The sequence below is a fragment of the Panthera onca genome, chromosome B4 (assembly GCF_046562875.1).
Source record: "Panthera onca isolate mPanOnc1 chromosome B4, mPanOnc1 haplotype 2, whole genome shotgun sequence".
NCBI lineage: Eukaryota > Metazoa > Chordata > Mammalia > Carnivora > Felidae > Panthera > Panthera onca.
The window spans coordinates 77,050,645-77,075,953 of NC_138345.1; the positions used below are offsets into that span (position 1 = coordinate 77,050,645).

General features: G+C 43.2%; 1 protein-coding gene and 1 pseudogene across 4 annotated transcripts in view; both read left to right on the top strand.

Moving 5' to 3' along the window:
• DIP2B (DIP2 acetate--CoA ligase B (putative)) overlaps nucleotides 1-17,614 on the top strand; it is a 224,407-nt gene extending 206,793 nt beyond the window's left edge. For all 4 annotated transcript variants that reach the window (XM_060657640.3, XM_060657642.3, XM_060657641.3 and 1 more), the window contains 9 exons: nucleotides 473-603; nucleotides 2,220-2,388; nucleotides 3,417-3,587; nucleotides 4,606-4,667; nucleotides 5,852-5,909; nucleotides 7,942-8,016; nucleotides 9,475-9,652; nucleotides 11,461-11,584; nucleotides 13,477-17,614. In XM_060657640.3, coding sequence (XP_060513623.2) covers nucleotides 473-603; nucleotides 2,220-2,388; nucleotides 3,417-3,587; nucleotides 4,606-4,667; nucleotides 5,852-5,909; nucleotides 7,942-8,016; nucleotides 9,475-9,652; nucleotides 11,461-11,584; nucleotides 13,477-13,729 — 1,221 coding nt within the window. In that variant the 3' untranslated portion in view covers nucleotides 13,730-17,614. The remainder of the gene's footprint in view (nucleotides 1-472; nucleotides 604-2,219; nucleotides 2,389-3,416; nucleotides 3,588-4,605; nucleotides 4,668-5,851; nucleotides 5,910-7,941; nucleotides 8,017-9,474; nucleotides 9,653-11,460; nucleotides 11,585-13,476) is intronic.
• Nucleotides 17,615-20,599: 2,985 nt separating this feature from the next.
• On the top strand, nucleotides 20,600-21,567 carry LOC132694387 (proteasome subunit alpha type-6 pseudogene; annotated as a pseudogene).
• The last annotated feature ends 3,742 nt before the right edge of the window (nucleotides 21,568-25,309 follow it).

Consider the following 25,309-nt stretch of genomic DNA (forward strand, 5'->3'; position numbering starts at 1 on the left):
AGTCTGAATATGTACTCACTCACTCTCTGGATGCTGGTAAAATGCCAGGGCTGCAAAAATAGAGATGACCACTGCCACAGGGACTTCAGATGTGGAGGCCAACTGGTTGTACCAGAGACCAGTAGGCAGAGGATCAAAGGTCCCTGCTATATTTAAATAAAAGCATCGGCTCTTCCGGAATAAGTTATCCCGAGGAATTTATGTTACGAAGTGTTCTAAACCTGGCCTAGAAGCTAATAGATAAGAGTCACAGTTAAAGCCAGTATGAAGCCATAGATTCGTATTTCATAGAACTCGGTATTGACTAAGGAACAAGAATATGTTAGACTTAGATAGGCTTTTTGAAACAATGAAAAATATACATCATTTGGAGGGGTTTGGGGGAAATTAAAATTTTTCAAAACTGTCATTAGAGATTTTTTCTGCCTGTGGGATGCCAGTTCCATCCTGTTCCATGTTCCCTACTTTCCAGATGTCCCACTCTGCAGTCAATGCTCTTTGTAGAGCCGTCAAGCTCCAGTGTGAGTTGTATTCTTCTCGGCAGATCGCCATCTGCCTTGACCCTTACTGTGGACTTGGCTTTGCACTCTGGTGTCTCTGCAGGTAGGAATGGAAGAGCAAAGAAGGACTGAGTGGGGATGTCTTTGGGGCTATAACCGTCTCATCCTTCCTTCTGCTCCCTTAATTTGGTAATGTTTCAATAAAATGCTGATGTTTCCAGAATGTGTACACCTAAATAGGATCTCCAAAGTTCATTTAGTTTTGTTTATACTCCCTTTCTTTCTTGTCTGTTAGTTTTATGCCTCATACTTTTGTATGTCAGTGATCTTATTACTTGCTCTCTGCTCCATCCTGTAATCCTCATTTTAGAAGCAGAGCCAGGTAGAAGGGTGATACTTGGGTGAAATATGTCATGCTTTGACAGCCAGAACGCACCCCCTAGGTTTGGCAGGAAGGAATATAATGAGATTGGATGACAGCGTGTGGCTGGAAAGTGGCATGCCTGTCCTGGCCAGATTGTGTCTTATGGAATAGCAGATCCCCACTCCTCCCAAGGAACCGTACCTCAGCCCTGCATTTTCATCTCCCCGGTGGACATCTCCATGAATGCTTCACAGACACCTGCAGCTTGGCATTCTTGTGCGTCCTCATCTTTGTTAGGATGGGACCATTCACTTTAGGGGCACCTAGATAATGCCCACTAGGAACTTGGGCATTGTCTTCAACTGTATGTCTCACATCCAATTAAGTGTCCTGTCCTTTGTGGCTCAGTTGTTCTTAAACCTGTTTGTACATAAGAATCACATAGGGGTCTTTAAAAAGGAAAGTTAATGGGCCTTCTCCAGACTTACTAACTTAGATCTCCAGAGGTAGCAACCACAATTTCCTGTATTTTATAAATACAGGATTCTTGGGCTCCTCGGGATTCGGATCTATGCACAGGTTTAAGAAGTTGAGGATTCATGGCAGTAGATTATACATATAATATGTGACTCTGTCATTGCTTTCTTTTTATCCTGGTTGCACTGTCGGGATTCAAGCCCTCATCATCTCTCACTTGTTGTAACTGTCTTCTGTCATCAGTGTCTGTGTCTCCAGTCTCTCTCCATGGTGCTAATTTTGCCCCAGCTTAAAGCTGCAGCGACTGCCTGTTGGGTAAAGTCTCAACTCCTTCATACAATAATTATGCTTTTTTACACTTTGGCCCCAACCCTTCTGGCCAGACTTCTCACCACTCCCTCATGCATCCTGTGCTATAGGATTTCATACCAGGATGCTATTTCTGATGACTTTAAACACACCATATACATCTATGCTTCTTTTCCTTTGCATATGCTGTTCCTCTGCCTGGAATGCTCTCACCATCACCCCCATTTCCCCCAGCCACTGTCAGATTCTTGCTCATTCTTTAGGCCCCAGCTCAAGTGATGCCTACTCAGCGAAACATCCCCTGCCCCAGCTTTCCTGATTTGAATGACTTGCTCTTTGTTTTATGATCTTCACATCTCAGTTACTGTCCATGCCACAGTCTGCTTTATTTTAGTTATTGTGTCTTGTGAGGTGGACAGGAACAAGGTTGACTCTTCAACCTTTATGTCTAATATGACCCTACACTGCCCTTCCTGCTCAGTAAATATTTGTTGAGTGGATGTTGTTCTAAAACATCAAGATATCTAGGATGAATTGATAATGTCAGCTCCTGCCTTTTTTCATTGCAGTGTCTATTCAGGTCACCAGTCCATCTTAATTCCTCCTATGGAGTTAGAAAACAACCTTTTCCTCTGGCTCTCCACTGTCAACCAATACAAAATAAGGGACACTTTCTGCTCCTATTCAGTAATGGAGCTCTGCACCAAAGGGCTTGGAAACCAAGTGGAGGTGCTAAAGGTAAGAAGCAACTCCAAGTAGCCAGTCCAGGGAGGTTTTATAGAAATGGGCCAGTCATGATGATACCTAAGTAGGGGTTAACAGGCGTATCTGCCTGTTCTTTGCTAGCCAGTCAATATTTTGTAAACCTCAGGAAGTTTATTTCTTCCCTTTTCTAATGTAATGCACTCTTTCAAAGTTGAATCTTACTCTTCCTTTATGGAGAAGAAGGTGAAACGAGTCGGGAAGCTGAATGAAAATGACTTCATGTAAAGGTGAAAGACAACTGGGACCTCCAATAGGACTTTTTCCAAAAGAGTTTGCAACCTCAGAATATTAGAGATTGGAGACTGCCCCAAAGATAAGGGTCAGCTCGTTTATGTTTGTATCCAGGGATGATACATCTGACCGGCATAGGAGAGAGTTCAAAAACACTGACTTTTATTTAATAAAGAATTATGACCCTAAGAAGGAAAAAAAAAGAGATAAGATTTGGGGCGCCTGGGTGGCTCAGGCGGTTAAGCATCCGACTTCAGCTCAAGTCATGATTTCATGGTTCATGAGTTCGAGCCCTGCATCGGGCTGTATGCTGACAGCCTGGAGCCTGCTTCGGATTCTATGTCTCCTCTCTCTCTGTCCCTCCCCCATTCACACTCTGTCTCTCAAAAATAAACATTAAAAGAGAGAGAGAGGTAAGATTTGATCTCCAGTGTGCTAGATTTCTTTTTCTCTCAGTACCCCCTCTCCATTTTGAAATAGACATCTAAAGCACAGAAATGGGGAGGTATAAAAATGAATTGCTGAAGAACCTAAGATTCTTAGATAAAAGCAGAAAGAATTAGAGAATGAACAGATTTACCAGTGGGTAGTGATTTTAGTTGAATGCCTTGGTGTTTCTAAAAAGTTTTGTCTTTTCTCTGGGTGTCTTGAGGTGAGAAGACACAGTTCCTTGAGTTTTCCTGACCAAAGAGATAGAGCAATGGCCCTACCTATTCAGTTCTTTTCCTGATCCTACTAACTTGAGCTCCTGTGCCATTGGCGTCTTACAGACCAGAGGAATCAACCTCTCCTGCATCCGAACGTGTGTGGTTGTGGCCGAGGAGCGGCCCCGCATTGCCCTCCAGCAGTCCTTCTCCAAGCTCTTCAAAGACATTGGTCTGTCCCCTCGGGCTGTCAGCACCACTTTTGGATCAAGAGTCAATGTAGCGATATGTTTACAGGTGACTTTCATGAAATCTTCCCTTGATAACAAATGGAGGAGAAGTGTGTGGTGCCCCACAGCAGAGGCTTCGAAGCCAGACAGCCTGGCATGAGCCCAGTTACACTTACTTGCTCTGGGACTGCAAGCTTATCGTTTGGATTTCACTCTGCCTCATTTGCTCACCTGTAGGATGAAGATAATAGTATTGTTCTTCACGGGGATCATTCTGTAGAATCAATGAGTTACTAGGTGCACACGCTTGGAGCCATGCCCAGCAATTGAGCACCAATATAAATGTTTACTCTAGTAGTTTAATGGTACATGATGATGAATCAAGAAGATTTTTGAGTCTTATTTGAGTTTTATTAATATCTTACCTTCTGTTTTTCTGTCTCCTCCTTTTTTTTTTTTTTAAACAAAGGAAGCACAAATAAACCTGTATTCTTTTCTCCAGCCAGATGGCAACTTTGCCTTGTTACTCTTGGTGGGTAAATGACAGAAAAGAACTAAGTCTGATTTTATGTAGCTTGGAGGCTAATGTGGTAAATATAGGCATGAACAAGAATGAGAGTAAAGGAAGATGGCATACTGGGGTGGGTGCTTTCAGGGCTTCTGTGACCGCAGGCAAGTGACTTTCAAGTAGCCTGATCATGATGGAGCGCCGTCACTGTCCACTTGAGCCAGTGTTAGTTTTGAGAATCCCATGGATGCTGGCCTGTGTCATCTCTGCCTGGAGTCCAGGGATGAGGATCCTCCTCAGCCTGCTAACCTTTCAGGGCTGTTCTAGCCCTTGTGACCGGGCCCCTGGCCTACTGTCTCAGGGGAGGGAGGGAGAGAAACACAAGGCCATGAGCCTCTTTCAGGTTCTGACTGCAAACCCACCTCATCTGGTTGAAGAGAGGGTGAGCTTTCAAAATAGAGTTTGGATTTTTCATGTAAATGACTAAATTATCTGTTTCTTGATTTGAGAATGTGAAATATGGAAATCAATTAATTTAAATTTTAAGTCAACAATACATTGGTTTATTTTTCTTCAGGGAACCTCAGGGCCTGATCCAACTACTGTATATGTAGATCTGAAATCATTGAGACATGACAGGTACAGTATATTTATTATGTTCACTCCCTATTTGAGCGCTTTTTTTTTTTAAGTTCATTTACTTATCTATTTTGAGAGAGACAGAGACAGCTCAAGTGGGGGAGGGGGAAAGAGAGGAGGGGAGCAAGAGAGAGAGAGAGAGCGAGAGAGAGAGAGAGAGAGAGAGAGAGAGAGAGAGAGAATCCCAAGCAGGCTCCACACTGTCAGCGCAGAACCCGATGCGGGGCTCAAACTCACTGTGAGATCATGACCTGAGCTGAAACCAAAAGTCAGACACCCAACTGACTGAGCCACCCAGGCGCCCCTCTATTGGAGCTTCTAGGCATAAAAAATTCTGAGCCTCAAGAAAGCCAGCACTTTTCCTTCATTCCTTTTGTTTGTATCTTCCAGGGAGGGTTGGGAAGAGGGAAGGAATTAGTTTTTATTAATACCTGATTAAGATTTATATTTGTAAGGAGAAAGTTTTATCATAGTTGCTGCGCTGTTCGTTAATATTTAAATGTAACACTTCGTTCCTGTCTGTGTAAAAATGTTTTGTAATATTTGATATGAACCAAAATGGATAGACTCTTTCCTCTGGGAGTTTAAAAATAAAAGGTGGAACAGACAAGATAAATGAGGCAGAGTAGAGTTTTTGAAACAACACTTTATCCAAACCCCGGGAATAAAAGCCTTCTTCCTCATCAGCTTTTGGCTCTATCCCACGGAGTCCTAAAGGGCTCTGGGACATTTTTCCCAGGTCCCACTGACTTTGGCTGTGTTCACTGATGTCCCCGTGACCCTGACCTAGCCTGCACAGGTAGATCATCTCTCTAGTGCAGTGTTCCTCAGCCTGGGGAGGTTTTGCCCTCCAGAGGACATTTGACAATGTAGACGGTTTGGGTTGTCACAAGAAGGGAGTTGCTACTGACATCTAGTGGGTAGAGGCCTGGGATGTTGCTAACCATCCTGTAATGCACAAGATAGATAGCCCCTCATAAAAAATTATAGTCGAACATTCTCTGACCCAAAATGTTAATACCGAGTTTGAGAAACTTCTAGCATAAGGAGAGACAAAATAGAGGTCTCAGGAGGGCAGTATATAGAATATATAGCTGTAGTAGACGTGGGGCAGCCATTTTTTTAAAGAGAGATATATATATACACACACACATATATATAAATTAAATATTGTTCTTCTACAGGGTTCGTCTTGTGGAAAGGGGTGCCCCTCAGAGTTTACTCCTCTCAGAGTCTGGAAAGGTAATTTGTTCTGTTAACCACTGGAAGGTGGTCTCCCGGGGAAGTGGTTCATTTTAAAGAACATTGAAGCTATATAATAGATTAGTACCCAGGGAAAAACTTAATTGAAATCTGGAGATGATTCAATAATTTTAACTCCACTAAGACTTGAAATTCGTATGGGTACATAGATACAAAGAATTCTAGGTTCGAACTTTCTTAATTTCCACAGATTTTTTGTTTTTTAACTTACATCCAAGTTAGTTAGCATACAGTGCAACAATGGTTTCAGGAGTAGATTCCTTAATGCCCCTTACCCATTTAGCCCATCCCCCCCCCCCACAATCCCTCCAGCAACCCTCTGTTTGTTCTCCATATTTAAGAGTCTCCTATGTTTTGTCCCCCTCCCTGTTTTTAGATTATTTTTGCTTCCCTTCCCTTGTGTTCGTCCACAGATTTTTTTTTTAATCCAACTGACGTGTTATTCTTACTTGACAAATCAGTAAAATTCACTGTTCGTTATATTCAAGGTGGAGAGATGAACAAGAGGCAATTCTATTTTTGTCAATGTTACGAGGAGAAAAATAGGGGGGAGTAGTGAGGTGTGGTTGAAGATCAGGGAAGGCATACATGTATTTAAAATTGAGAGAGAAATCAAAATGACGAAGAGATTACAGATATATAGAGTGAGTGTCTATGGGGATAAGATTTCTTAGATTAGAATGATGCTTTAAAATGTTCAAGGAGGGACACAGTTATTGTCTTAGTCCATGTGGGCCACTGTCACAGAATACCATAGACTGGGTGGCATATAAATAACAGAAACTTCTCACAGTTCTGGGGACTGGGAAGTCCAGGATCAAGGCACCATCAGATTCTGGTGAGGGACTTTTGGTTGATAGGTGGCCGTCTTGTTGCTGTATTATCACACATGATGGAAGGCTGCAGCTCCTAATACCATCACATTGAGGATCTGGGTAGATTACATGCAACCCAACATAGGAATTTTGAAGGGACACAGCATGAAGTCTGGAGCAGTTCTGAACAATTTACTAAGGGTGATCAGACATCAGCCTAAGCTATCAAGTTTCTCACCCTTTTGAAGACATAGTGATGATGCCTCAGAATTCCTTCTAGTAATTCTGAAAGGCAGAGGGGGAAATTATAAAGAAAGAAAGGAATCCTGCATAACCTATCAAGCAGCGGATCAAGCCCACGAGGTGCTCACTCCAGTTTCTCTCTTCCATTTAACCTCTTTGGAGTGGAGTTGGGTTGATCTTCTTACCATCTTGTCAGATCTCCATCTGCCTCAGCTAGTGGTTGGGAGCCTCAGAAGCTTTTGCACAGTGCCTGGCCCAGACCTGTGCAAACGATCTGTTCTCTTCCTTCCTTGAGGTCTTAGGTGTATGAGACCAGATAATCACTGTAGCACTTCTCAACTAACCTCATACTCTAGACACCCACGATGAAAAAGGAGGTTTAAGGGACAGAATATGGGTAACCAGAGAAGCCGTGAGCCATTCTCACAGCCAACACCTGTTCTTCCTTTTCTCTCCTGAGGGAGATCCCAAGCATGTGATGTCTCTCATGATCCCAGGGTCAGGATCCATTCTCCTGCTACGCTGCCACCGTCCTCTCTTATTCTTCAAGTTCCTCTAACTGGCTTTCACTGTAGATCAGAGCCAAGCCTCGTGGACAGTCCCTCCCTGCTGCCCTTTCTGCTTTAAGGGGTTTTACTGCAGTCACACCAGTGAACAGAATAGATCATGAGAAGGAGCAGTCGCATGAGTACAGATCCTTAGTCTTATGGTTCTGGCCTCAATTTCTCAACCCTTTGAAGAGAAGGTAGACTGGTTGGTTCCCTGGTTATTTTTGAGGATGAATCTTATTGTATCTCTAGTCTCCACTGAGGACAGTCCAGGGAGCATCACATCAATTAGCCCCTGTCTTTGTGTACTCCCTCACCTCACTAGAAGAGGGGTGGAGGGGTGACTGCATTTCCTAGGGATCACTAGATTTGATTTAGTCTTTGTGTTTTCCCTTTGATTCTCAGATTTTACCTGGAGTGAAAGTGGTTATTGTTAATCCTGAGACCAAAGGGCCTGTAGGAGACTCTCACCTTGGAGAGGTATGTGTCATTTTTATCTTTACTCTGAAAAGTCGGCAGTAAAGACTTTAGGGTTCATATTCGAGAAGTCAGCGAAACTGTGGATTTAGCTTTTCCTCCACTGTGAATTTTCGTCTTTTAAAGAGTTTCCACCTTTCTCCGTAAGGCTCGAGACTAAAAAGAGGGAGGTTGAGACCAGGATGCAGAGAAGATTTAGGCACCCGGATTAGAACTACTCCCAGATTTCTCCACTGACATTCCCTTAGCTGAAAAGGAAAATGGCCAAATCCTATCTGTTCTCACCTATTAAGTAGTAGAACTGAAAGGAGCCACAAATACTAAATATTTTTAATTCATGGAAATTTTTTTAAGTTTATTTGAGAGAGAGTGAGGGAGCATGAGCGGAGGAGGGGCAGAGAGAGGGAGGGAGGGAGAGAATCCCCAGCAGACTCCATGCTATTTGTGCAGAGCTCCATCTCACAAACCGTGAGATCATAACCTGAGCCAAAACCAAAGTCAGATGCTTCACCAACTGAGCCACCTAGGTGCCCCTAAAATTCATTAAAATTTTATATTCTATTCTAAAATGTATCTTTGTATTAGTATAAAGACTCTTTTTTGTAAAGATTTTGTAAAAGACTTAATTTTTCTTCCCTCAAATATCTGAGGGGCACTGATGTTGCATCCCGTAGTTTACTGGGAGGAGTGTCGGAGGTGCAGGAGCCAGATGGCCTGGGCTTGCCGGTTACCAGCTTCTAACTACTGAGCAAGCTACTTAATCTCTCTGACCCTCGGTTCTCTCATCCATAAATAATAATTGCACCTATCTCACTTACCTAATGAAATTGTGTGACAGTTAAATACATGAATACCTAGATCTGTTATGCACATGGAACAGTGCCTGTCACATAACGGGTTCTCAGGAAATACTAGTGTTATCATTTTTAGCTCTTGCTATATTTACATTGTAAATTCAAATACCCTGTAGTGTTTTCCTGAGGGTGTTATACCTGAGTTTCAGAAGCGCAGAAACGATCCCCACTGCTTTTGTGCAGCTCTGAACGTGGTTGAGAAATGAGCCAGCCAGGGAGGCAGTGTAGCATCGTGGTTAAGAGCACGGCCTGTGCAGCTGTAGCTGCAGCCTGTGTACAGGCTTGGGTGGGAGTCTCGTAGTTTCTGCCTCCTCTGCGAGTTCCTTAACTCATTTTTTCATCTGTAAAATAGGAATAATAATAGTATGTAACTGTACTGTCACGTGTGTCATGATTGATGGGGCTGAGGCATATAAAGTACTTACCTCTCTGTTTAGCACAGTGGAAACACTTGGTAAGTGTCAGCTGCCTTTCTTGTTGTGTTGTTATTGTTGTTAACATAAAAGTGAGAATTGAAAAAAAAAAAAAAAAACTGTCCCAAGAGAATTGAACTGATACAGTTCTATGTTCCTGGTGAAATGTGACCTATGCCTTTTTCTTGTTGTAGATTTGGGTGAACAGTCCCCACACAGCCAGTGGCTATTACACCATCTATGATAGTGAGACTCTTCAAGCCGATCATTTCAACACTCGCCTCAGTTTTGGGGATGCTGCGCAGACACTCTGGGCTCGGACAGGATACCTTGGTTTTGTCCGCCGGACCGAGCTCACAGCGGCCACTGGAGGTAGCTTCCTCAGCAACGCTTCGCCCTTCAGCCTGCTTTGTGTTTCAGCCAGTGTCTCCGGCTGGCCTTCCTCAGCCTGCCTTTCCGTTGTGGAGTGTGTGTGTTTCATTATTCCCTTCTGCCATTCTTAAACTCATACATGAATTTATGTTCATTTGAAGAGTCCCTGGGATGCAGGCGCCAGGGTACCGCGTCAGCATCTCTGAACTACGGGGTAGCATGGCCGACGGCCGTGGAGATATGCCTGATGACGACCGAGTGCCCCTGGCAGACCGTGCACCCTCGGCCCCTATGGAGCCGATCCTACCCCTGCACAAGCTCCTAGGACAGGTGTTTCATCTTGTAGCTCTTCTACTCCCACATCCCATTTTGGGAGCAGACGAATCGAGCCTGATCCCTGATGTGGAGGAGCCGTCTTGCTGAAGCGCTCTGTCCCTTCGGCACCTCACGTTAGATACCAGACTGCTTGGCAAGGCTCTGGTGTAGGCAGCCCCCCATTACCCTCTCCTTAGTTGATTGGCTTGGCTTCCCTGCTGCCTGCCTTCAGCTCTTCTTCCTGATGCCATTAATGGCCATGTTGAAATGCCCAGCGCTAACTGTGTCGTGCATTTCAAGAACTGATACAAATAACTCACTGGACTTTACAGGCCTGAATTAGAGCCAAGTCCTTTCTCCTAAGCTCCTTGTTCCTGGTCCATAGAGACCAGCAGCCACAGTTTCTTCCGAGTTTCGTGGAGAAGAGGAAGTTATCCCTCCCCAGGTCCCTTGGCTTTGAAGCCTACCTCTGTCTGCCATTTGCTTTGTGACCTTGAGCAGTCAAAGTCTTTATGAGCTCTTCTCATATGATGGGAACCCTGCTGGACCTCCTCATCCTTCTCTCCCCAACAGCTTCTAGCACTTTGTTTTGCTCAATTTTTCAGAAATGTTACCTTTTCCTGAAAATATTATATTCAGTAGACTTAGCAAAATCATCTCTTGCTTCAAAATGCAATTTCTATATAGACATAAACCATGTAGACTTACGTATATACAGTGTGTGCATAAAATTTAAAAAAAAAAGGATTTCTTCCAAGTTCCCGCTGGATTACAAGCCTATTAATAACCAGGACTAGTCTCTCCGTATTCTGTGATCCTGCTCCTTCTACCTGGACTCCTTGAAGATGTCTGGGGATCACAACACATGCTCATTTCTTCACCCTCTCAAATCTTCTCCACCCCCCACCCCACCGCTCTCCCAGCTGTCACTGGCTAATTCCTATTTATCCGTAAAAGCTCAGCCTGGTTTCGGCTTTTCTTTCTCGGAAGCCTCGAGCTGAGCTCCGGCGGGGGTGTCCTCTGCTCACCTCAAACCTTATGCCCGCACCGGGCCCACCACATCACAATGGAGTACTTGTTGTGTGTCTGTTTCCCCACTAGACAGTAAGTGTCTTCAGGGCAGGAATTGTGTTTTGTCATCTTTGCTTCCCAGCACTGGGCACAATTCCTGGGACGTAGTGGTGGTAGCAGCAGCAGCAGTAATAGTAATAATGGCTAATTTTTTTTTAGCACTTATAATGTGCCAGGCATCATGGGAACTCCCTTACATGGACTATCTCATTTAATACTCGCAGCAGCCATTTAGAGTTCTCCCTGTCTCACAGAGGGGGAAACAGGACCGGAGACTCCAGTAATTTGCTCAAAGTTAACCCAGCTGGTGAGCGGTGGAGTCAGGGGACACGGCAGGCCGTCTGACCTTGTGCCCTGAACTCCACCATTGCATCGTACTCCTTATGTCTGATGAACCAAATTTCTCTTTTTCTTTCTGTCAGAGCGTCATGATGCATTATATGTGGTGGGAGCTCTGGACGAAACGCTGGAGCTGAGAGGATTACGATACCACCCGATCGATATTGAGACCTCAGTGTCCCGGATCCACAGGAGCATTGCCGAATGGTAAATTCCCCTGCACGGAATAGGTTCCCCACCTCAGCGGTAGCGTCCATTAAATTGATCTAAGTAGTCAGCCTTTTGTACCCAATAGCACCTACAGACGTAGAACTCCTAGGGGAGTAAGAAAATAAATGGACCGATTCTTTCCTGTCTTGGTGTGCCATCTGCTGTGGCAGAGGAGGCCGTGGAGACACTGAGACAGGCTCCATAGAACCATCATGGGGTTGAGTCCTTTCTACGGATAGACTCTTACCTTTGGAAGCGATCGAACTGGTCATCTGCTTTTAGAAAGTGGGTGTGATAAGGTGGAAAGAACCATGACTGGAAGTTCAAAAGACCCAGCTTGAAGGCCCAGCTCTCCCACCAGGCAGCTTTTCTCATGTAAAATACTTTTTCTGCTGTTTCCTAATTATGGTGAAAATCAAATGAGAATGTGCCTCACAAATTGTCAAATGATAAGCACATGAAAAGCATCGTTATTATTTCATCCAGCTTCCTTCTCAGTGTAGGAATTTCCCCCACATTCTCCCTGATAAAGGATTATCCTGCCTCATACTGACTAGAAATTCCTTAAAATTAAAACTCTTTAGTTTTTACCTGGCTTTCATTCTGGATTCTTGATAATACAGAATCTTTACAGTTTCTTTTTCAGGTTTTTTAGTTTTTTCTTAGTGTTTATTTTTGAGAGAGAGAGAGGCAGAGCATGAGAGCATGAGCAGGAGAGGGGCAGAGAGAGAGAGAGAGAGAGAGAGAGAGGGAGACATAGAATCCCAAGCAGGCTCCAAGCTCTGAGCTGTCAGCACAGAGCCCGATGTGGGGCTCGAACCCACACAGCGAGATCATAACCTGAGCCAAAGTCAGACTGAGCCACCCAGGTGCGCTTTTCCACATTTTTAATGTAGGATGTCCTTCCTTGGTTGTTTTTTTGTTTTTTGTTTTTTACCTATGCTAAATTGCCACAGTTCTTTTCATGGTTGCTCATGCTTTCTAGATGTTTCTTTGTCAGTATTTTCATTCGCTTTGCTCAGAGTCTGTCCTCAGACCTGAACAATGCCCGTGAGTTATAAGAATAATACAGAGAAGTGAGGTGCCATGATTAACCTCTAATTTTAGACCTTTGACTTTTAATGAAACCAAAGGCTGTGTACCTTTTTTTAATGATGGAATCTGTTTTTTAAAGCCATTTAACACTGCATATCACAAGCCTAACCCAGTAGTCCCACTCAATGTAAGGCAACTTTCTACCTTATGGCACTTTTATGGCATGATGGAAGAGACACTGTATGGGGCACTTTAAGCTCAGATAAGGACAGGTCCACTCCCTTCCTGTTGGCCCTAAGAATATTATCTTAGTCAAAACTCTTCTGTTGTAAATAACAGAAACTCTGCAAAAAGAAAACAAAAAGACAAAAACTTAAGCAAAAGAGAGAGTTAATGGAAAGAATACCTAGCTACCTCAGAGGTTCCTCAAAGTCTCTCTGGGTCTCAAGAAAGGTAGAAACAAAGGAAGGGAAGGCCATCAGGAATCACTGTCCTCTCACTTTCTAGAGCCATGTGGGCATCCACTCCATTCTTTCTCTGCCCCCTGAAGAGCCGTTCCCTATGCTTCTTTGGACACCTGGCTACCACAGACCTTTCACATGTGGCCAGTTCACGTGACCAGCTGACCAACTTCCAATCTCATTTCCAAACCCCCAAGAGATTGTGGATGGCTCAGCTGATCTACTGTGATCACAGGGGCAAGGCCATATATTACAGACATGGCTGCCAGCCTTCTGGTTGGATCCAAGAGAGAAGGCAGTCCTCAGGGAAATGGGGACAGGTTTTGGGCAGGTACTATAAAAGATGACTGGTAAACGGACTGACAGGTTAACTGAATGTCGTTGGAATTTCAGTGCCGTGTTCACGTGGACCAACTTGCTCGTGGTGGTCGTAGAACTGTGTGGCTCTGAACAGGAAGCCCTAGATCTGGTTCCTTTAGTGACAAATGTGGTCCTGGAAGAGCATTACCTCATCGTTGGCGTTGTGGTTGTGGTGGACCCAGGTGTTATCCCCATCAACTCCAGAGGAGAGAAGCAGAGGATGCACCTCCGGGACAGCTTCCTGGCTGACCAGTTAGACCCCATCTACGTGGCTTATAACATGTAACCCGCCTTGTGGGGCTTGCAGGGGGCCGTCCTGAAAAACCACAAGGACCCAAGACCGGCGACTAGGAGCAAGCTTTCAAATGATGTGAAATAAGCTGAGATGGTTACATTATACCCTTCATCTCATCCTGTGGGATTCCGCAGTCACAGGACACACAGGCAAGGGCAGTTGTGTGGTAGCAAATGAAAAAAATGTTAACAGCGCATTAGTCATGAGCTTTGACATAGCGTGAGCAGCACGTTACTAAAGCAATTACATGCATGTTGCATTTTTTTCATCTGTTGTAAATACTTGTATTTTTATCTAATGCTGTTTTAGAATTTTGTAAGGGAGTTCAATGAATTCACACGAAGGGGGTAGTCGGAGTTCCACAGCTCCCCGCTCTGTACTGTATTCTGCTGATTTACCGTCGCTGGACATTCTGCAGGTTTTGTTAACACGGATACTCGGCTTACTTTCCGCTGACCCATAAGCAAATCAGATATAACCCACTGAATATGAGAGTTACTCTATATATATAATTCTTGACAGGAAAACATTTTGACCAGTGTTTTAAACATGTAAATAAGAAGACACACACAATTCAGCTAAAAAACTGACACATTGGCTTGTATAGTCCTAACAACTAAAGTAGAAACATTTCTCCTTGGAGAGCATCTCAGTGTTCTCTTAATGCAGTGTAATTGAATAGGTAACTAAAAAGTGCAAATCGATCACAGGTTTTGCTGCACATTGTACTATGTCTCTGTTGGCTGATGTGTTTTATAAACTAAAGCTGCCTCTGTTTGTTTTCAAAGCTTGCATTCCCAGAATCGGCTTAAGCTTTTAAGAACTCAACCTGTTCCTACAAGCTAAAAATCTCAGTTTAAAAATCAAAATGTTAATGAAAAGGCTAAGCTTCATTAGATCCCACCCTATGCTAAGGAACCACAATAACTCACTGTGGCCCCCAGTGTTGAAACTGTGTTTCAAATTTCGAGTGACAGGTAAGAATTTAGGATTTCCTCTTTTTCCAGGCCCATTGTCAACTGCGTCTACAGTTTATACATATAGCTTCTCTTTTCTGAAAACTGAAAAGCGTCCTCTGTTCTTCCAGTTCATGAGGGCAGGGATTTTAGGAACAAGAATGACAGGCTGGGAAGGCACTGGGATCGACAGTCACGTGAAACCGCAAAGGCGACATAACTCCGTATCTCAAAACTGACTGATTCGGGTTGCCAAAATAGCTAGGCTTACGCTGAAATAGGGGAAGTCTGATGTGTGCAAGAAACTCTTTTGAAATAACTGTGGTGCCCGGGCCAAGTGGACTGAGCATGGGACTGAATTTGGCCTCTGGCTCGGTTTCCTTTCTTTGGTCTGATAATTCATGTATTTGAATATAGTTGAATTTTATTATTTTTTTCTTACAGAAATATTTTTAAGAATTTAAAAAAAAAAAAAAAGAAGCTCCAAGTGAACAGAGTTAACTTGTTAAATCAGAATGGTTCTCTTTGACCCACTCTGGTCTATTGTGTAAATATTTATTTAGACTATTTTAATAATACATATTATTTACCCCACTGTAACATCATGTAAACTAAATATGTTTTTAAACAATTTTTAAGACTTGTAATTACCCTGAAAATAAGGTTTATAATGCAAAGCCCAGACCCTTCACCATGGTGGCACTCCCAGGGGCTGCCCTCAGTCTCGTGGCTCAAAGCCACTTTCTTGCCTCCCTTTTACACAAGCCTCTTTTCCTCCCAGTTCTTTCTCCACTGAGGGCAGACCCCAAGGCATGTTCCAGTTCCAGATCTCTTTTTTGACATTTTGGATGAAATTAGTTTACACATGACGGAAGAGGTTCTAAGATGTACAAAAAAAAGCACTTACGCTGGGACAAGAAAGCCCAGTGACTAGCTACGGTTCGGTTTGTGGAAACAGCTTGCTTATTTGGAAAGTAATTTTCACCTAAAGTAGTTTTCAGTAATTCACTAAACAAAGCAGGGGATTTCTGAAGATTAAAGAGTTCTATCTCCATAATCCACAAGTTCTAAGAGAAAAATAGGCAGAGTATTATCCTTTGGGTTGCTGTGAAAATTGTCACTATACAACTGTGGGTGTCTGCTAGAATTATAACGGGAGCCACATCTGTCATTTTAAATGTTCTAGTAATCACGTTTTAAAAAAAGAAACCAGCGAAATTGATTTTAATATATTTTTGTAACCCGGTATATCAAAAATAGTATAATCTCCATGTGGAATCAGTATGAAAAGTGAGATATTTTATTTTCTTTGTTTCCTATTAAGCCTTTGAAATCCAGTGTGTATTAAGCACGTTTCAATTCGGACTACCCATACTTCCAGTTTTCGGTAGCCACATGCGGCCAGTGGCTACGATATTGGACCGAAGTGATCTGTACTCATTCTTTCAAATAAGATACTCCATTCCTCTCAGAGTATGGTCAACTCCCAGTTACTTTGGATCTGATTATCTGGATTTGTAGTTCCTCAGACCTCTGCTTTATCTCTAGTTTTTGCTCTCTGCCTTGTGGCTGCTCGATTGATCTTTTGCCTATCCCTCAAAGCCAGAATATGCTAGTGGAAGAAAGAAAGCTGAGCTGTGTCTTTGGGAACTTCATTAGTAACTGTGGTGAAGTGTCCTCTGGAAGGGGAAGAGAGTCCAGTCATTAGCTAGAGGTGTTTGGGGGGTCATCTGCAGATTTAATGCCTGGTCTGTTACAGACTTGAATAAGAAAACTCCCTCTTGAAGACGCAATGCTTGTGCTCTTTCCACGTTAAGTAGAACCTTTGTGGTAGAAGGTCTTAGGACAGACCCAAAAGGCCATTATTGATAGAAACAGCCTAGCCAAAACTCTGGAACACATTCTGTCTGGGTTTTTACGCCTGTGAAAAAGAAAACTAGATTAATAGCAAGGCCCCATTCCAGTTAAGAGAAATCCATTCATCTTAAAGCCTTTGAACCTCTTTCTGCCTCTCAGCAGAAGTAATTGAGGTAGATCAGGAAGGGGCTGCCTCAGGAAAATTCCTAAGCCCAAGGGATTCTTAGAGCTGCACAAATGTCATCTCCTGTATCAGTGAGACCCTGGGAATGACCGGCATGCCAGCGGGCATCAGTGTGAATCCACAGCCTTTATTTACTTCCTGCCTCACAAAGGGCCCCGGTCCAGACCGCCACAACCACCAAGTCCTTTCCTCCTGAAGTTGTGCTGCCTCGGGCTGTTTAGGGACCATTGCCTGTCTGTTGGTAATCCGAGTGTTTCTCCTTTCTTTAGTCCCTGAGCAGTGCTTGCTTAATGCTTTTGTTGAATCAACAAAGGGCCTGAGGCCTTAGGTTTTTTGTTAAGGTCTCTGCCCCAGGCATGGTGCTCAATATCTTGGCCAAATAAATTACTTTCCTTGAATACGCAGCAATCTTTTAGACTAAAGCAATGAGGAGTTACCACCTCACCCTCAAACTCCAACATGACCTATGCCTTAGTGTTGTTGTTTTCGTTGTCTGCTCTGATGTAAAAGCAAGAGTATTTGGAGCAAGAAGCTGCACTACTCCAGATACACAATAGGCCTTTTCTTTATCATTCATAATAACATTTCCGGTTTAGGTATATGTAGATGGGCCATGTTATTTGTCCACAGGAAGAGAGTGTAAAGATATGAGAATAATTTTTTAGTCCTAAATGATGTTTTGTTTACTTTCTGTCAAGGTATTTACCAGTGTCAAATTCAAACTATAGTACTGTGTAATTATGTATAAAGTTTTTTTATTTATTTGAAATTAGACTAGATATACATTTTTAAATTTAACATCTGGCTGGACAGTGTTCTATTAACTCATTGAATGTGTTTCCTTTGTCTTGTGTTAATAAATATTGATGCCTGATTGTGTTTAGTGCTTCACACATTGGGAGGATGGATAAATTGGAATTGATACATCTTCAATTTAACTTCAGATAGCAAAACCTACAGAGAGCTGGAGCGGTCTAAGGAAAATGAACACAGAGATCCAAAGTTATTGCAAATCACTGCTGTTACTGGAAGACAGGTCAAGGAACAAAAGAGAGTCATTTTGAAAACTAAGAAGCCTTTTTCAGGAAAAATTAAAGTTGAGTTTTCCTCCTACCCATGTGGCATTTGGTTAGTTTTAAACTATGGATCATAAATTGTATTTTTTTTTTTCCTCATGTGTGATTGGGCTGGATTTCAGCCTTTACTAAAGCAATAAGTCATTTGCTCTTCATTTCTTGGTTTCAAGAAACGTGATAGGAGCCCATCAAATTGTGCTTGTTCTCCAACACTAAAACTGGTCCTTGAACGATTATCCAAGCTATTTAGGCAGCTGGGAACATTCTTTCACCTAACATACATTTATTGAATGCCTACCCATTAGGCCGAAGGCACTGCAATAAGAACTGAAGTTAGAGAAAATTAAGTCCCTGCTTTGGAGGGGATACAGGAAAACGGTACAATATAGTAAGGGTTATGAGTAGAGGTGGACCGTGGGAACAGGTAGGACAGGCACCCAACCCAATGATGAGGGAGAATAATGAGGAATATACATGCTGACGGAGGTAACCCCTGAACTGAGTTTTGAAGGATGAGACAGCCAGATAAAGACAACAAAGCAGAAAGGCAGAGTTGCATTCTCTGGGAGCTACAATTCGTTATTAGGATGGAGGGTTTGAAGGGGGAAAAGTTGCAGATCGTTATCCATGGGGGCTTGATCCAAGGCTAGATCACCAAGGGCCTTGGGTATCATGCTAGGAACTTTGGGCTTTTATCCAGGGAGTTAAAGAGCGCCAGTGAGGGATTGATAGCAAGGGGATGACATGCTCAGATTTGCAACCTAGAAAATTATGCTGGTGGGTGGTCATGTAGAAAATGGATTCATGTGCCTAGGGAAAGCCAGGTAAGACCCAAGGCGGGGAGACCAGTCAGGAGGCCTTTGCGGGAACTGCGGTTATCAAGCCAGAGGACTTCAACGAAGGCGGTGATGGGACGGAGACAAGAGGCAACACATGCAAACTTGGGAGACGGTAAGATTTCAACTGCTGGGTATTTCAGGTAAGGAAGGAGGAATCCGAAACAACTCCTGGGTTTCCGACTTGGGGAGTCAGGTAGATGTGGGGCCATTTACCAAGGTAGGGAACAAAAGGGAAGGAATAGATGTCGGGAAAAAGACGGTGCTCCATCTTGTTCATATTCGTTTGAGGGTGCTGTGGCACATGCAAGCGGAGAGGTCCAAAAGGCAGCTGAACATGAGGTCTCTGCCTCAGGAGAGCTGTGACCATGAACTAGATATTTGGGAGACATCCATTTAAAACTGGTAGTTGAAGCCGGGGAAGTGGATGGTATTGCCAAGGAAGATCATGTGGAGGGAGAAAAGGGTCGGTAACGGAGCTATGGGAAACAACAACTACGAAGACGGGCGGAGGAAGAAGGGAGAGCCAGTCTCCGGAGAGGTAGCAAAACCAAGAAAGAACATGGGCAAAGAAGTCGTAGGGAAGAGTTTTAAAGAGGGAGTGGTCAGCAGTGCCAAAAGCTACAACGAGGCTGAGTAAAACCTGAATTGAATAGCATGTGCTCTATCTGGCAACGGAGCAGTCACCGGTGACCTTGGTCTTCGCAGTTTCACTTGCCGCCGTGGGGGGCGGAAGCCAGAAAACTGGTTCAGGAGAGGAGAGAAGTGTGACTGAACGAAGGCTACTCTTCCCAGAAGTTTCTGCCCACAGGAAGGAAAGAGGGAACAGTAGTTCAAAGAGGTGTGTAGGAATCACGGGAGGCTGTTTTAAAAAAGATGGAGGAGAGGCGCCTGGGTGGCTCAGTCGGTTGAGCGTCCGACTTCAGCTTGGGTCACGATCTCGTGGTCCGTGAGTTCGAGCACCGCCTCGGGCTCTGGGCTGATGGCTCAGAGCCTGGAGCCTGCTTCCGACTCTGTGTCTCCCTCTCTCTCTGCCCCTCCCCCGTTCATGCTCTGTCTCAAAAATCAATAAATGTTTAAAAAAAAATTTTTTTTTTTAAAGATGGAGGAAATAAAATATTCCTGCATCAGGGGAAAAGAGTCAGTAGAAAGGGAAAAGTTCCAAATACTGCAATGAGGGATAAGACAAAGCAAGGCCATTGAGGAAGCAGGAGGGGCAGGGATTCAGAGTATGGGTAGAAGGATTAGCCTTTGAGGGGAGGAAGCATTTCCCACCCCCCTACAAGGGTAAAGGCAAGATTCTGATAGTAGGAAGTTGATAGAGGTCTAATGACCTCATTCACTTCTCTGAATCTCCGTTCTCAACCTATGAAGGTGAACACTCCTTTCTGAGATCATTTCTATGAATAAGTATGACACAGCTGACAACACAACATGGAATCTGCAAATAATGGGAATTCCTAAGAAGCAGATCTAAGGGAAATTTATATTAACTCCATTTATTAAGAAACAAACACTAAGTTGTATTCAACTAAACAAAGGAAAAGACCCTCTAAGATGGAAGGAAATAAGGAGGAAAACAAATTAATAAATAGAAAACAAGGGAAATAGGGTTCAAGAATTTGATTTCTTAACCTAATAAAATGTCGATAATATTCGCACACACACACACAACTAGTAGGAAACAAAAAATATAACTACAACTCTGGTATTTTTTTTTAATCTTAAGGGATTATTATAATTTTGCCGTAAACTTGAATTTTAAATGAAATGGCTCATTTTTGGGGGGCTCAGAGACAGTGCTTGAAATGGCGGGTGCGCCAACATATCCCGTGGTTCCAGCGCTGGGTTTGATCGCCACATTACCATTTTTTCACCCGAGGGCCGGCTCTACCAAGTAGAATATGCTTTTAAGGCTATTAACCAGGGTGGCCTTACATCAGTAGCTGTCAGAGGGAAAGACTGGGCAGTAATTGCCACACAGAAGAAAGTACCTGACAAATTATTGGATTCTAGCACAGCGACTCACTTCTTCAAGATCACTGAAAACCCTGGCTGTGGGATGACAGGAATGACAGCGGACAGCAGATCCCAGGTACAGAGGGCACGCTACGAGGCAGCTAATTGGAAGTACAAGTATGGCTATGAGATGCCTGTGGACGCGCTGTGCCGAAGAATTGCTGCTATTTCTCAGGTCTACACACAGAATGCTGAAATGAGGCCTCTTGGTTGTTGTATGATTTTAATTGGTATAGATGAAGAACTAGACCCTCAGGTGTACAAGTGTGATCCTGTGGGTTACTACTGTGGGTTTAAAGCCACTGCAGCAGGAGTTAAACAAACTGAACCAACCAGCTTCCTTGAAAAAAGAGTCAACAAGAAATTTGATTGGACATTTGAACACAGCGGAAACTACAATTACATGCCTGTCTACTGTTCTATCAATTGATTTCAAACCTTCAGAAATAGAAGTCGGAGTGGTGACAGTTGAAAATCCTAAATTCAGGATTCTTACAGAAGCAGAGATTGATACTCACCTTGTTGCTCTAGCAGAGAGAGACTAAACATTGTATGTAGTTAGTTTACCAAATCCAGGACGCCACTTGCCTGTGTGTTTGGTAACAACAGACCAACATTATGGAGGCCCCTGGATTGAAAAAGGAACCTCTCCCACTCCCCCCGCCACTGAAGTGGTTAGGACTCTGTATAAATAAAAAAAAAAGTGCTTTTGGAAAAAAAAAAAAAAAAAGAAATGGATAATTTTCTATAAACTATAGAAAATTCATTCAAGAATAAGAAAATCTGAATTTTAACAAATTCACAAGGCAGAGAATCCCTGTTTCACATAGAAAAAGCCATCCCGACTCCTCTTGATACCAAAACCAGACTAAGGCAGTTTTCAAATAAATCAGTCTCACCCATGAAAAGATTAAAATTATAAATAAAATCTGTTTCGGTCGCTGTGTAATACACCACTCCAATTTAGTGGCACTGGGAAATGACCACAAGGAGACAGAAATGGGAGAGTAACTACTTCTGAAAGATGAAATGCAATAGGTGACATTTGTGTGTTTGTGATTTTTCTGTCTGAGGACATTGCCATAATTCCAAGGAACTTGACTGATAGCCACTGCCTACTGGCTTAAGGTGTAAAAGGATAGAGTTCCATGTTGTCAGGGAAGTCAGAGTAGTTAGGTGGGAAATCTGTGAAAGGAGAGAGCCCCAGAAGGTAGGAGTCCTCAAATCTGCATATAAGATGTGTCAAAATCTTTGGCTGATGACTAAACTAAATTATATGGAGAAAAATCCAGAGTTCCGGCGGGGGGGGGGGGGGAGGGGGGGAGGGTGCGGGGGGAGGAAAACAAAAAAGCAGCTAGAAATGGAAAGAGGCAGGAATTTCGGCTGTTGTCCATGACAGAGGAAAAAGATTGGAAATTAAGTCCTCTTAAATTAACTGCCTTCTGAAATAAAAATCACTCTGTAAAGCAATATAATTCATTCCAGTAATAAAACTACTAGAAAGGTGAATAAACAGAAAAGGATGCCCTATACTTAAGAAAATCAGTCAATAGATACCAACCGTAATCAGCAGTCAAAAGGTGTCACAATTAGCAGTCAAAAGGCTTAAATCAGCTGTTACATATATATCGAGACTTAAAGGGAAACGTAGGGTCACCTGGCAGGCTCAGTGGGTAGTGCGTGCAACTCTTGACCTCAGGGTTGCAAGTTTGAGCCCCAGGCTGGGTGTAGAGATTACTTAAAAATAAAATCTTGAGAAAAAAAAAAAAAAGGAAAATGTATACACAATGAATGGGTAAGGAATTCCTACATAAGGAATCTAGCAGAGAAACAGAAACTAAAAAAAAAAAAAAAAAAAAGGACATACAGACTGGATAGGAAGAATTAAAGCTATCTTTAGTCACAAATGAAATGTCTTGTACATTAAATAATCCTACACACGTACAAATTGTAAAATGAGTTCAGCAAGGTTGCAGAATTCGAGATCAATAAAAAAAAATACCTATTTAATTTCCATTTACTAGTAATGAACATTCTAAAAAAGAAATTTAAAAATCAATTCTAGGGGCTCAGTCAGTTAAGTGTTGGCATCTTGGTTTTGGCCCAGGACATGACCTCCCAGTTTTGTGAGTTCAAGCTCCGAATCAGGCTCTGTGCTGACGGCTCAGAGCCTGGAGCCTGCTTCACATTCTGTGTCTCCCTCTCTCTCTGCCCCTCCCCTGCTCACACTGTCTCTGCCTCTCTCAAACTAAATAAACTTTACATACATACATACCAATTCTATTTGGGGCACCCAGTTGGCTCAGTTGGTTAAGCATCGGATTCTTGGTTTTGTCTCAGGTCATGATCTAGCGTTTTTGTGAGTTCAAGCCCCCTGTCGGACTCTGTGCTAACAGCTCAGGGCCTGGAGCCTGCTTGGGATTCTCCGTCTTTCCCCCTCTCTCTGCCCCTCCCCTGCTCGCACTGTCTCTGTCTTTCTCAAACTAAATAAATAAACCATAAATAAATAAATAAACAAACAAATAAATAAATAGATAGATAGATAGATAAATACAAATCAATTCTATTTGGGGTGCCCAGGTGGCTCAGTTGGTTAAACATTGGGTTCTTGATTTTGGCTTGGGTCATGATCTCACGGTAAGTGAGTTTGAGCCCCACGTTGGGCTCTGTGCTAACAGTGTGGAGCCTGCTTGGGATTCTCTGTCTCTCCCTCTCTCTGTGTCCCTCCCCCACTCGTGCTGTGTCTCTCAAAGTAAGTAAATCAACTGTAAAAAATTAAAAAACTTTAAACCGAATAAAATACATAACTTAATGAAAGTACCAACTTGCATACTGAAAACTACAAAATCATTGAAAGAAACTAGAGAAGATCTAAAAGGGAAAGTCATCCCCATGTTCACGGATTGGAAATTTTTAAATTGTTAGGATGGCAATTCTCCGCAGATTGATCCAGAGATTCAACACAATCTCTATCCAAACCCCAGATGCCTATTTTGCAGAAGGGGATACGCTGATCCTAAAATTCATATGGAAGTGCAAGGGATTCAGAAAAGTCAAAACAATTTTGAAAAAGAGCAAAGTTGGAGTACTCACACTTCCATATCTCAAAACCTACTACGAAGCTAGGGTACCGGCCAAAGGATAGACCTATCAATCAATGGAATCGAATCATAAGTCCAGAAACGGAGAAGCCTCTGGGCCTGACCCAGCCAAATAATAAATCAATAACGATATTAATGTTGCATCTCAGGGGGGAGTGGGGAGATGAGTGCCACCTGTAAGTGTGTCAGGATTCAGAGGTAATGGTCCCTGGTCTGGTGTATACCAGTCTGGTTCTACAGATTCCTGGAGGATGGCAGTTTACCAGGGCAAGCTTAACCAAATAGTAGCCTCAGCTGTAGCCGTTGTACCCAGTCTGATACCTTTGCTAGATCAGATTAATACGGTCTCAGGTACACAGTACGTAGCCATTGACTGACAAATATGTCCTTTTCCATTCCAGTCCATTCTCCTCACTAGGAAAAAAATTGTATGCGTGAAGATGGATGCTAACTATTGTGACTTACTGTGGTGATTGTTTTGCAATACATACATATCAAATCATGATGTTGTACATCTGAAACTAATATAATTTTACATGGCAATTATATCTCGGTGTTTTAAAAGTTAAAAAAAACTTTTTAACGTTTGTTCATTATTGAAAGATAAGAGAGAGACAGAGCATGAGCAGGGGAGGGGCAGAGAGAGAGGGAGACACAGAATGGGAAGCAGGCTCCAGGCTCCGAGCTGTCAACACAGAGCCCGACTCGGGGCTCGAACTCACAAACCGTGAGATCATGAGCTGAGTTGAAGTCGGACGCCCAACCGACTGAACCATCCAGGCGCCCCTTGGTGTTTTAAAAGTTTTTAGAAAGGGGAATCAGAAGGAGTTCACATTCATGTAGAAGGGATAAGAATATACATGTATAGTTTTATCCCAGGGTTATGTTACATGATGGAACAAGATGTAATTAGTACACTGAAGGTCTTGGTAAACTGCAGGAGATCCCGAGGATGGGAAATTAAACTATGAAGAGTCAGAGGTCTAGCAATCAGGGGCACGCTGACGTATCTCCTGACATAGAAACAAATTACTGAGGCACCTGGCTGGCTCAGTCAATAGAGCACGCACTTCTTGATCTCGGGGGCATGAGTTCAAGTCCCATGTTGGGCGTAGCTTACTTAACAACAACAGCAGCAGCAGCAGCAGCAGCACCAAATGAATGGATCTTACGTGCCCTTTCTCAAAGAAGGAAACACGGCCCTGGCTAGGCCTCTTCAGGTGGTGGAGACATGCATGCCATCCCTGGTAATACTGCTGTGCACAATACATCAGGTGACAGCTTTAAGTATATAGCTTTGGAGTTGATGATACGGCAGACCAATGGAGGTGAAGGCGACAGTCGTGGAAAAAGAAATGGTGCGTAGTTGATGGCGAGATCCAGTGGAAACTCTGGAGCAAGAACACGCCAGTTGTAGCGGAGTGTGCTACTGGGCCATGGTAAGAGACGGAAAACTTGCCCAGGGGACACCAGGTGACCACGCGTCTGGAACTGTCCATCACTGACTGGATTCTGTCAGACACAGCAAGTCATAAAGTCAGA